At 47.6% G+C, this 13,025-nt stretch overlaps 1 protein-coding gene across 1 annotated transcript in view; it reads left to right on the plus strand.

The window, feature by feature from the left end:
• The window catches only part of LOC116322259 (glutamate receptor ionotropic, kainate 5-like), a gene marked incomplete at its 3' end in the record, with an annotated part of 78,299 nt that overhangs the window by 16,815 nt on the left and 48,459 nt on the right, over positions 1-13,025 (plus strand). The window contains exons 5-7 of the mRNA XM_039605376.1: positions 868-1,046; positions 2,924-2,977; positions 10,343-10,504. Of these exons, the coding sequence (XP_039461310.1) occupies positions 868-1,046; positions 2,924-2,977; positions 10,343-10,504 (395 nt within the window). The remainder of the gene's footprint in view (positions 1-867; positions 1,047-2,923; positions 2,978-10,342; positions 10,505-13,025) is intronic.

A 13,025-nucleotide genomic window follows, 5' to 3' on the forward strand; every position in this document is an offset into this window, starting at 1 on the left:
TCGGCCCGTTAACGACCTGTATTGTGGTCCTGAGCGGTGCTGTCAGCCAGTTAAACGCTTTATGGCAGCGATTAGTCGAGACACGCCCGCTGCTTCTGTCAGGGACAGACAAGGTAATGAGCCGGAGGCCGACGCCTCTGAATGTCGAAGCCCAGGTGATGCAAACACAGCAGGCTTCTCGCCAGTTTGTAACGCGACTGCTTTTGAAGCTTCCCTCGAATGAAGTCGTTTCCTTCTGCTGACGTCTGTTTGAGCTGCTCAGGTCAGTCTTCTCTCCCGTCCTGTGATTATTGACCCTGCTCACACTGATCATCCACATCCAGCATGCAGATGTTTTTCACTACGTGAACGTGTCTCATGTTTGGCCCACGCCTCAGTGGCAGCGATGCACAAACACTGAGTGTAATGGAGAGAAGTGACCACAGAAACGATTGAATAAAAACTGTAATAAGTAAATCCTGCCTCAGCCGTGTGCACTCGTGGGTCCATGTTATTCTCAGAGGAGAAAATTAATGGACTTTCAACATAATCACCTTTATCCCGCTCTGTTTATCGCTTCCTTTTAGGCCTGGAAGTCTGTAGAGCAGCGGCAGTTATTTGTCTCTCTAATGACTCTGAGTCCCATCAATTTTTTTTTTACAAGTCAGAGCAATAATTTTACAAGCAAACAAGCGAAACACTCAGGCGAGCATCATCTATAGACTCCCGCCTCTTTTTCAGCTGCACGTCAGGCACTTAGAAGCACTTTGGATGAAGAGTTTTGCCGCTGCGTGACGAAACTTTCACAGCCAAATGTTTCTGACTGGGAACCGCAGTCCGCCATTGCTCAGACACGTGTGTGACTCACGCTCCTTTCCTGCCCCGTAGGTCTGCTGCGATTGGAGGAGCTGGTCCGCCGCTTCCTCATCTCCAGGGAGACGCTGTCGGTGCGCATGCTGGACGACAGCCTGGACCCCACCCCCCTGCTGAAGGAGATACGCGATGACAAAGTGGCCACAATCATCATTGACGCCAACGCCTCCATCTCGTACCACATCCTCAGGAAGGTCAGCCGTTTGCATCAGCGCGCTCTCGCAGCTTCTTACGTCGGATGCTTTTCTGCTTTCAGTCAAAAGGAGTCGACGACTGTGTTCGTCCGTACGGTAGATTCATCATAGCGGCAGCAGAAGGTTTGAAATGGCATATTTGATCCATTTAAAAGTAAAGTGCAATGAATAATCTCAGCCGGCTTTAGAGAAGCTAAAAAAACCATGTTTCCAAAATCGGCTCGTGTGAAGCCAGCAATAAATTCACTGACTTGGCAACGATGCGCTCAGTGGTGACATGAGCCAAAGCTTAATGGGAACTGCAGTGCAAAATCACCACTGAGTACAGAAGTGCAGGTTAAATAAGAAGAATAAGGAACAACAGAGTTTTTATGGTTTAATTCATGCACAGAGACAAAAGGAACGGAGCTGAGCTTTAATCCTAAAATACAGGAAATATGAAAACTGCTGCTGCTAGCACGACAACACTAATCATTTTAAATAAACCTCGACCACAGCATGACACGCCCACTTTGTACATACAGAGCAGATCAGGACACGTCAAGTTCTGCAGGTCAGACATGACGCGTGTCCGTCACAGTGAGATCTGTCTGCCACGCCGCACCAGATCTGCACACGCCTCGCTGACTTCAGCTAGCTTTAGCGGAGCGTGGTCCCAGCGGCTGCCGCTTTAATCCCAAACACATGTGCAGGCGTGTCCGATGCAAATGCAGTGTGGTGTGATCGTGCACACCTGTATAATGTGGCAGGCTAAAACATGTGGCAGTGCCTGAAAATCCAAAAAAGAGCAAAAAGAAGTGAAAACTCCAAAGAGTTCAGGTCTGAACGTCGTGTGTCTGTTTGAACATGTCTGTCTGTCTGTAACAGCCCTGGTTCCTGTTCTGGAAGCGTCTTCTTCCTCTCTGCTGTTTACAGGGTAGAACAGGACCTTCAGACACACTGGGTTGGTTTTGTGCCAAACTGGCCGGGAACGTCGACAGACTTTTAAGCCACGGGCTAAATCGACCTGCGTTTGGCAGGTTGCAGCTTCCCTCTCACAGCAGTAACCTTGGGGGGGTGCAGGAAGTTTAAAATTCAAGACAAAATTACTGCGTAAACTCAGTCAGGACTTTTTCAAGTTGGACTGCTGCAGGCAGGCTGAAGGAGATGTAAGCTGACAGTGTGCAGAAGGTTAATGGATTAATAAGTGAAGCGGCGTGCAGGCTCTGCGGTGTGAGTATGCCAGGTTAAATCCTCCGCTGCCTGTCGGAGCTGAACACGGCGTGTGTGGATCTGAACGATTCAATATTGTGTCCAACGTCCCGTACGTGTGGAAGGTGAGCGCGCCCCGAGATCAGCTGAGCTGTGGCTGAGTTTGAGTCTCCGCTCGGGTCGTTGGAGCCTGAACAGAAAACATTCAAACATAGAAAAGTACTCCAACTGCACCTTCACCTGCCTGCTGATACCAGGGTTACACTGTGAACTTCACAAAGATATATATGTTTGTTTGTCCACACTCTAACCTGCTCCTGCTGTGGGGGATCTGCCGTACTCCTGTGTGTCGCATCATAAAGTTTAAAGATAGTCCCACCCACCCGACCCCAATTACATTCCAGTTTGCTGCTTGTATTCTTAGCTAAATTCAGCCCAGTTTAAATGTCTTTTCACCTGCATCTTACACAATGAGAGCACGCTGCCATTATTATCATCTCCCTGAAACGTCTTTCATCATTGACGCGTCCTGGAGACGGTAACCACGGTTTCCAGGCTGCGTGAGCACTGCTACACCTTCTGTCACGTAACCGTCTCCAATGTGGAGCAGATGCTTCCTTTTTAAATAAACTCTGACTTGTTTCCATGGAGGATGCTAAGGCCGCGTTTCTTCTGCTCTTCTGCAGGCTAACGAGTTGGGGATGACGTCGGCCTTCTACAAGTACATCCTCACCACCATGGTAAGAGCTCCGCACCTCGCCTTCACCTTCATCGCTCGCCACTTAGATGGATTCTCCTCATCTTCACTGATCCTTCAATTCCTCCCATAAAGAAGATGCTTTTCATTGGTTTCCCCATGTGTCTGATCCTTCATCTTCATCACTTAGTGACCCATTTTTAACCTCCTCCTGCCCCACAGCTTTCTTCTCCACAGGCTTTGGTGCTACTGATAACGGCTGATAAAGGAATCGCTCAGGGATCAACATTGCTTTCCTCTGTACATGACACACCAGCCACATTTATGCTGATGACTCAATGCTGTAGACCTGCCTTCCTTTCCTTTCCTTTTTTCTTTTTTTCCTTTCCTTTCCTTTCCCTTCCCTTCCTTTCCTTTCCTTTCCTGTTTTTGTTGTTTCCTTTCCTAAAGATGATCCGTTGCCTGATCTTTTTCCCGCTTTCTTCTCATCGGTTTCATTTCCTTTTCTGTCCTCTATCTCTTCCCCTCCTTCCTTTCTCCTTCCATCCTTGTTTGTGTCGCGTGCAGGACGCTCCTCTCGGACCTCCACCGTCTACATGTTAAATGTAAAGAGAGCAGGGTGTTTGTGCTGTTGTTGCTTCAGTTCCCTGTGAGAATGAAGCCTTTGCAGAGGTCTTGTCGGTCAGCCAGATGAGGCCGATGGTTCAAATCCCGAGCCGACCTGGCCGTACTTGCAGACAGTAACTGAAATAGTAACTCATGCACATGGCGAGCTGTCACGGGCGCAGTGAGGTCAGCAAACACTAAGTTCAAATGTTTGCCGTCTGCTCGGGAGTCCATTATTGCTGCTTGTGGCGATATTTTCTCATTACTTCAGTCTCCTCCTCTGTCATAGTCTCTATTTTGCCTCCCTCCCTCCTTCTTTCTTGGCTCTGTTTATTCATTTTGTTTCTCCTTCTTCTTCCAACTCTTTCTTCTTTTTTTGCCTTTCGCTGCTCGTCTTCTCGTCTGAATCCGTGGCGGTTCGTTCCGACGCTCCTGCTTCCTGTTTCCTGTCTCCTCTCTGGCCCTTTGCTTCTCTCCACTTCTTTCACTTTTTCTCCTTTTCTACTCGTCTCATTTTCCCATCCTCTCTGTGCCGTCGTGTTCCTTCGGGATGTTTGTAGGTCACGTGCTAAAACTAAACTCCCTCACCTCCCCTGCTTCACCCATCTCCTCCCCCCTCCGCTCTCCTCGTCTCTCGGCGCTCATCACGGATGCACGCTGGTCCCGCCGCCGTTTGTCATCATTAGAATTTTGCTGTTCGATGTCGTGCCCTTGTACGAGAGACGTTGTGTGGATAATAACTTGTCTCGATCTCCGCCTCGACTCCAAACACCGTCGTGTCACATTCTTTAACGGCGCCGTTTGCGCGGGCCCTTGACGCCGCGTTCGCAGACCAAGGACGAAATCCCCCCCCCCCAGCAGAACCCTGGAAGGGAACCAAAATGAAAATGATTCCTCAACACTTCCACACACACCTGCCGTCTCTGACCTACCTTTAACTTTGCCTTCAACACGCTCGGCTGACTGTGACAGGCTGACTTCAGGACGCCGAGTTCATCGCCGTTTCACCATGAGGAAGGACTCAAGGCTTCAGCAGCCTCTCCGTTCATCATTTGTATGAAACAAGCTGTTTTCTGATTGGCTGTTCCTCACAAACAGAAGGTTTGAACAGCATGCTAGACATGAAACCTCCTGGTCGCAGGTTTTAGTCGGGAGTGATCAGAGAGAAAGCTTTGCCTGATGCCACGTTCAGGATCATCTCCCCGTGGAGCTCGGGACTGTTTCCAGTGAGGCTGCTAGTCTCAGGTCAGTCCTGCTGCGTCCTGCTGCGTCCTGCTGCGTCCTGCTGCGTGTGCATCAGTGATTAACCTCTGTGATAATAAAGTGTGTAAACCAGGGGTGGAGGAACGCCAGGCCTGAAGGGCCGGTGTCCTGCAGGTTTTAGATCTCACCCTGGGTCAACACACCTGAATCGGATGATGAGTTCATTACCAGGCCTCTGGAGATCTGGAGGTCATTTAACCATTTAAATCGGCTGTGTTGGATCAAGGACACATCTAAAACCTGCAGGACACCGGCCCTCGAGGCCTGGAGTCCCCCACCCCTGGTGTAAACAGTCAGATCAGACCGCTTCCCGGTGCACAGGCCAGGTACAAACGTTGAGCCATGCTGGTGACGGTCCGCACGAGCTCGAGACGACGACCTTGAAATGGAAATCAGCCACATTTCAAACAGGAAACTTTTGAAACTTGCTCTCTGAGCTTTTCTGTCACACCTCATATGCTCGTATGTTGGCTGCAGGTGTAATTCTGTCACAAACCAGCCACTAAAGTTCAGTTTTAGGTGTAAAGTTCAAATATTTGTGTGAAAAAGTTCTGCAGAGTTTTTGGACTTTGATGATAAAAAGCTCATGGCGTGGTCAGAGAGAGGAGCCTGAACCACAGCCTGATGGTGCGACGAGTGCAGGGAGTCTGGCAGCCCGGTCCTCTGCTTTTCACTGGACAGCACATGGAACTGGATTTGGTTAGGATGGAGAGCCTGCTGGAGGCTTGCTCACTTTAGCCAGGTGGGCTGATCGCCTGCTGTCAGTGCACTAACACAGGGACGGTGGACTTTTATGATCTCAGATGTACGTTTGTAAATATGTTTGAGGTTTTGTGCTGCTGAAAACGTGGCTCCATGTGAGCCTGTGAGAGAGTCAAACAGCATCAGAGGAAGTTGACTGAATTTCAGTGAAGTGGTTGGAGGGTCTCGCGTTTCCTCCGGAGTGATGCCATCTGGACCGCCTCCTTTATTTACCTGCATCATGGCGTCCCGTCGGGTTTCCGCCATATGTCGCTGTCGCATGCGGCACTGATTCGGACCAGACTGGAAAAGTTCCCCAGCATCTCCATCCAAACTCTCCACTTCAAGGTTCTCACCTCAGCTGTAAGTGGAAAACCAGTCACGGGGATGGTTTCGCCTCTCTGCACGTCGCTCTGCGCTCCAGCTTTCATTTGTTCATCCCAGTTTTGTTCTTTTTCCTCTTTTGTGTTGTTTTGTGTGTCTCTGTGTCGTCCAGCTTCATATTTTGGTAGTTTTGTCTGTTTTTCTGTCTCTGTGTGATTTCGTTTTTGCTTCTCTTAGCATTCGTTTGGTTTCTGGTTCTGATTCTTGTGTTTTTGGACGTTGTTCCTCTCTTTGCGGTCGTTTTGTGTATTTTTGTGCTTAAATGTTGCCGCTGGGGTAAAGGACAGTGATGTAGGTCAGGGTGAAACCATTAAACAGTGTGCAGCAGCTCGTGTGGCTCAGAGGCTGTTTTGTGTGTCGGTGCTTTGTAGAAGGTTAATTTGGCCTCGGCGAGGAGCTCGGCGTCCTGAAGTTCCAAGAAGCGAGTTTCTAACTGCGTGGCGTCCGGGTGAAGTCATCGGTGAGTCATGGTATCGATCAGCAGCCTCTTACGCTCTTGTGAATGTGGCAGTAAAGGATGTAAATCTTCCTTATTGCTCTTTAAACGTCACAGATCGAAACGGTGGTGGAGACGGTGCACGTCTTCCTCACCTCGACCTTGTCCCGCCCTGTTGTTCCTGAACTTCCTGCGTCGGTGTGCTGCAGTCGCAGCGTCTCCGTGTCCCGGGACGCTGTCGCAGTGTTTCTTCTCCCGGTGGCGCTGGCCGCTCGCTGCCGCTCCTCCAGCCAACTGCTCTCTGTCACGGCTGGCAGGCCGGCCGTCTGACAGCGCACTTGGCTGCAGCTGAAATTGATTTGGCAGCGACAACAACAACAGCAGCAGTTTCCCAGGAGGCGGGGACGCCGCTCGGAGGGATTGAGGTGGGCGGACGCTCACCTCGCAGGCAGGTCAGTCCCGGTGCTAAACAGCTGGGCCCAAAAGATTCGCGGCGTGAATACTCTCTGGGTGTTTGAGTCCTGACCTCCGCCTCGCGCCCTCCACAGACTCTTTTCTGCAGACGGAAGAGATTCTGAGCCAAAACGTTTTCACGCTGCCAAATAATGATGATGACAGCCTGTCCGTCCAGCAGCTCGCCAGACTGATGGCCGCTGACCGCACGCCTTTCACATCATTGTTAAACAAAATGATAAACGTCAGCACACGAACCCCAACAACCTGAAGGGCAGAGAGCACCAAAGATACGTCAGCCTGCACATCATCATCATCATCATCATCATCATCATCATCATCATCATCATTGTCATTGTTGTTGTTGTCATCAGGGCAGAAAACTATGATTTTATGAACCAGTTTGAGCACCGAATGAGTAAAAAGGTCCAGTCTGAGTCCTGGCCTTTGATTGGTTAGTCTCAGACTCCGCCTGGGTCACATGTTGGATAGAGAAGTTTCTTAAATGTAAATCAGGTGAAGGTAGAGCAGAGTAATTATGTACCTGAGGAGGGCGTCGTGTGTCATACTTGTCATACGTGTGTCATTAGTGCAGTTTATGAGGCAGGTGTGTGTGTGTGTGTTTCTGTGTGTGTGTGAGTGGTTATTTGTGTATTTGGTCTAGAGATGGCACGATACCACTTTTTTATGTCCGATACCGATACCGATATCATAAATTTGGATATCTGCCGATACCGATATGAATCCGATATAGTGTGTTTTTTTAATCAATAAAACTGTTTTTTTAATATCTTGCTGCATTTTGTATAAGTTCATACTCAAGTTTAAATAAACAACAACACTAAAGCTATTCTGTTATACCTGTATGCAAAAAATACACTGCACCCAAAATATTTCATAGTTCAGCAACACTGATCAATCTAATAAACTTAAACCTGCTCCATCCTCCCTATTCTGGTATTTTAAAGAGTACTTAGCAGAAATATTAAGCAACCTAACTAATAGGGTTGCAAACTCCCAGCAAAACAAAATAGGGAAACCCCCCCCACCCTCCACCTCATGATGCTTAATCGATGTAATCAACTTTAATTTGATGCAGGGTGAAAAAAAATGCACAGAAATAAATTATTTTTCAAGAATAATTAAATAGATTCAACATCTTTCTTCAACAGAATTGCAGACTGCACAGATGGTACCTTCCCAAAGGAAAAAGTACTATAGCTTACTAGGGTATATTAGACTTAACAGTTACTATATACAGTAATGGACTTCTATACATTTTACATCAGATTAAAACTTTGGGTGTAAGATTCAGATAATTATTTATTAAAAGCTAGACATTTTAAATGAGAGTAAGAAAGAAAAGTATGTCTTTGTGCCCCCTTTTCCCTGTTCATGCCCTATCGGCCCCCCTGGCTAAACTTTGCTAGATCCGCCCCTGCACAGTTACCAGCCGTCAGCTACGTAGAAAAGGATCCTGGTGTAGAAAGTAATATTAAATACATTCTAACAACAGCTTATCAAGCTTAAACGTGCTGCTGTTGTTCAGCCGCTGGTTTCCTCTTTCTGGTGCAAAGTGGGCCAAAAACAAAGAAGAGAGACGGACTCGCCACAGAAAAGCCGATCAGCTGATCTGTCTGTGAAGGTTCTCAGTCATCCAGGTCATCGTAGTCAAAGGAGTTTGCAAAGAAAAGCGTCTGGACTTCTTTAAGTTGCTTGAAGACGTTTCACCTCTCATCCAAGAAGCTTCTTCAGTTCTAAGGTCAAATGGCCGAGAGTCCCAGTTTTGAGTTCCCTCCCCAGACGACTTAACGCCCACTCACATCCTGGGCCATCTGACCTCAGGAATTCACATAACAAGGTGGGGCCAGGTTTCACAATGAGCTCACCCGAAACCTTGGCTGATTAGGTCCCACACCCGGTTTTCACACCTTGGCGCATGTGATTAGAGGATCACCAGTGGGTCCTTTGTCCCTCCTTGGGGGGAAACTCCCACTGGGTTTAAATCTGGGACTCTCGGCCATTTGACCTTAGAACTGAAGAAGCTTCTCGGATGAGAGGTGAAACGTCTTCAAGCAACTTAAAGAAGTCCAGACGCTTTTCTTTGCAAACTCCTTTGACGATCAGCTGATCATTGATCAGTTTCATGAAGTAGCGGCAGGAGAGGGAGAGAGAGAGGCAGTCGCTCCATATATCGGTTGTTAAGCTTAACATGGGAACGCTTTACAAACATTCAGAGATGAACTTACACACTTGCTTTACTTCTCTCTGGGATAACTTCCTTGGAGATGAAATGCTGGTTTGGTAGCGAGGCTACAAATACACACAGCTGCTCTATCACGTGATGCACACTGCTCCTACGTGCTATGGTTATGAGCCGAGTTACGCCATGTTGCAAGTTTTGTGAGGTGCTTTTTTGATATTTAATGGATCTGATTACATTTTTTATTTGTCGTCGATATCCGATCCAGTAATTTAGGTCAGTATCAGACCGATACCGATACGTAATATCGGATCGGTCCATCTCTAATTTGGTCTAATGAGACTCTTAATGTCACAGTTTGATATGATTGGAGCTTCTTTGAATGTAATTTAAAGTGTTTCTTACATGAATCGAGCTCACGTCTGACTCCGATGGCTGAAGCTGTTTTTCATGCTGCCTCTGCTCATTTTTCACGCATTAAAGAATAACCTTTCATGCACACTGATACTGTTACGAGCGTCTTCAGTGATTATCTGATGGTGCAGATGAGTCAGACCTGTTTATACGGACCAAACCAAAATTAAATATTACACAATGAACATTTTCATCTTGCCTGCATCAAATGAAACACACTGTAGCTTCCAGGTTGACTGCACAGAGTCACAGTGTGGCTGTGCAGCGGCTCCAGCCTCTCTTCCCTCAGTCAGTCCCTAACCCCTGGTGGTGAATAGAGGAACTGCATTTTTAGGCATTTTAACGTTTCGGTTCAGCTCAGCTGAAAACAAAAGAACTCTTCATTCTTTTCAGGGGAACACGATTACTGAGCACAGCTTGTGCTGTCGAGGGGATCGGAGGTGAAGCCAGCTGCCGGACGTTGGTTTGGAGTCTGCCGGCATTCCCGACTCGTTCCAGCTAAACGTCTCATTGTCAGCCTCTGCTGCACAACACAAACCCTGCGAGGGCTGAGCAACAGTTAGTGGTTTATTTCAGCAGCACAGCTCAGCGTGACACCAACATGCCTTCAAGGACTATTTGAAGTTCTTTGAAATCCCCAGCGTTTGATGTCCATCTTTTTTTAAACATAAAGGAAAGAAAAGTGTTTTTCTCTGCGTCCCTGTTCTGAATTTAAACACTCAGCTTGATGTTGTGCAGCCGGCAAAGAAAACTCCAATCAAGCTGTTAAAGCCGTTTGTTTCCTTGTGCTTTGTTGTTCTCTTTCTCCTTCTGCATTTCAGATTAACCACCCCTGCATGGTTTCTGCACGTCACAGCAGCCGCTCGTGTCTTCTTCTGTTCACTCGCTCTTTCTGTCTCTGTCTTCAGGATTTCCCACTCCTGCGACTTAACGATGTGGTGGACGATCAGTCAAACATCGTGGGCTTCTCCATGCTGAACATCAGCCATCCTTTCTACCTGGAGTTCATCAGGAGCCTCAACCTGTCCTGGAGGGAGGGCTGCGACGTCAGCCCGTACCCGGGACCCGCGGTGAGACGGGACAGAGTACGACCCCGAGAGCGTCTCACCTCACCTCATCTACCGCCACACTAACAGAAGCTTTAGAAGATATCCTCAGTGCTTCTTGTCTTTATTCAGTTTAAAGGTTCAAATGTAAATGTAGCTTTTAGAGAAGAAGTAAAAGCAGAAGGTCAGACATGAATGGATGAAAGGTGTGAGTAGGCGTTACTTTGCACAAAAAGAGGCCGACGAGCTGCTCACGGGTCCTCGAAACAGTGCCCATTATTCACACACAGTGAGACTGGTGTCCTTTTGACACAGTTACTGAGCGGCGTGTCTCCGCCGTACACAGGATAACCTTCAGCCTCCTGCACAAATGTGGGTCACTGTGTCACAAGCCGCTCTTTGGTTCTGAGTTTGGTTTTGAGTTCATTAGCGATATGTGATGTTAGCGAACGAAGTCAACCAAGATCATGTCAGATCTATTTATCACCGTGAAGCGCATCTCAACATCACAGAGGCGTTGGAAGCGTTGGTTGTAAGGGGTGCTGGAAGCGCAGTGCTTCAGTCAGCCACGCTGTATTATTGCAGGATATTAATACATGTGCTGGCCCTGAGAGGAGGAGCCTGAGCTGGTCCATGAGGTGGAGACATGCCCGATATAGTTATAGTTATCTGTTCCAGTCTGGAGACCTGGAGGAGCGGCCTGCCTGATCTGAACCCGTCCATAAGAACACCCATGTTCCTCTACAGGAGCTGAGCTGTAAGCTGACTCACTACATGGTGTTCAGGTGGATCAGGTGGATCAGGTGGAGGGCGAGGAGGTGAATTTTGAGGACCCCCATATTTGTGCAGAGGGCAGTAGATCGCTCTGCTAACTACAACCTGACACAGGAAAGAGAGAAGTCAGTAAAGAGTAAGATTATTGAAAAAACGCTCCCGTCTAATGACTTCTGCACAGTTGCTTGGATACCAAGCTTCTCTCGCACGTGGAGAAAAGGCCGGCACAGACACAAATCCAGATGTTTGTGAAATGTTAGCTTGCCCTTTGCTGTGCCACAGCCACAGAATATTTCAATGTCACTGCTCGACATAATGAAGCAGCTAAATTATGATCCTGGGATAATGATTTATACCTCAGGATGATTAGAGGTGTTAATCAGCAGATCAAGGTGTGATATTTAGAGATGCTAAGGTAAGTAAATCATCTACAGCAGGTTCAGCCTGGAGAGCGTCTTCATCTGTCACTGTGTCTGCGTCTTTGCCCTGCTCCATAACAAATAGACACATCAGGGCAAATCTGTTCCATCAGAGCGCTTTGTCTCATCTGCAGCTCTGATATCAGCAGAGTGATAAGGCCAGCTTTAATAAAGATAACAGTAATGACAATAACGAGTTCGCCTCAGTCACTGCAGACAGCATCGTATCCTCGGGGTTATTACTCATATCTATTCACTTAAAGTGCCGGATGGAGTTCATGATGAGCTTTGTGATTGGGATGTTTATGGATGTTACTGAACAATTAGAAAAGAAGAAGAGTTTCCATCTGAAATGACACGCTGTGAGATTTTACACCTGAAGTTTGTTTCAGGATGAAAACAAACTGAAGCCCAAAGCAAACAAAATACAATCTAATCATTGTTACTATGCTATACGTAAGTAGTACTATACTTACTACTATACTTACGTTTCATTTCTTGATTCATGAACTGACAGTGAACTAACAGTTAGTTAGGATACAAAGCAAAGCACCGAGAAGCTCAGCAACACCAACAGACCTGAGACACCACAGAGTCATTTATATCACAGAGGAGCTCTGGAGGAGGCTCACAGGTCTGCAACCTGCAGTAACCCCTCGTTACCTGCAGTAACTGACAGTAACCCCTGTGCTTCAGTCACATCTGGACTCTTTGACCCTGTGATGGAGGACAGAGCCAAAACTAGAAATAATGAGTCCAAACACTTGGAATCACTCATGCCGGGATGTCGGGTACAGCCCGGTGTCTCATCAGTTATGGTCCATGTTGGAGGAGGCGGAGCAAACCGAGGGACTGGGAGTCACCAGAACTCTTCACTCTTCCTGCCTCTGACTTCACTTCGTCTATCTGTCTCTCTTCAGTCTGTAATTAGTTATTGTCATCCAGCCCTGAAACTATCGACTCGGAGAGAACTCCAATCACACTCGGTCATACATCCGTCTTCTTTATCAGCCGCTGACAGACTGTGCCGCTCTGCCTCCGTACAATCTGTCTGATTCCCTCAGAGTGTCAGTTTGATTGACAACTGACCAAACAGACCAGAACGTCAGACTGTGATAGGATCACTGAGTCGATGGCTGAGCCCAGCGCTGAGAGCCGCTGATAGCAGGAGGGCTTTAATTTTCCTCTTCTTGCTATCAATACCTCGGCGTCTTCAGCTGTAGGAGCACCAACAAACACACAAACACAGCTTTTTATTCTTGTTTCTGGGAGTTTTTGTTGTTGTGCAGCTTTGTGGAGGAGAGCATGCTGAATGAACAGGACACATCCAGCAGATTGTTCTTGATGTTATT

Source organism: Oreochromis aureus, linkage group 22, assembly GCF_013358895.1.
Source record: "Oreochromis aureus strain Israel breed Guangdong linkage group 22, ZZ_aureus, whole genome shotgun sequence".
NCBI lineage: Eukaryota > Metazoa > Chordata > Actinopteri > Cichliformes > Cichlidae > Oreochromis > Oreochromis aureus.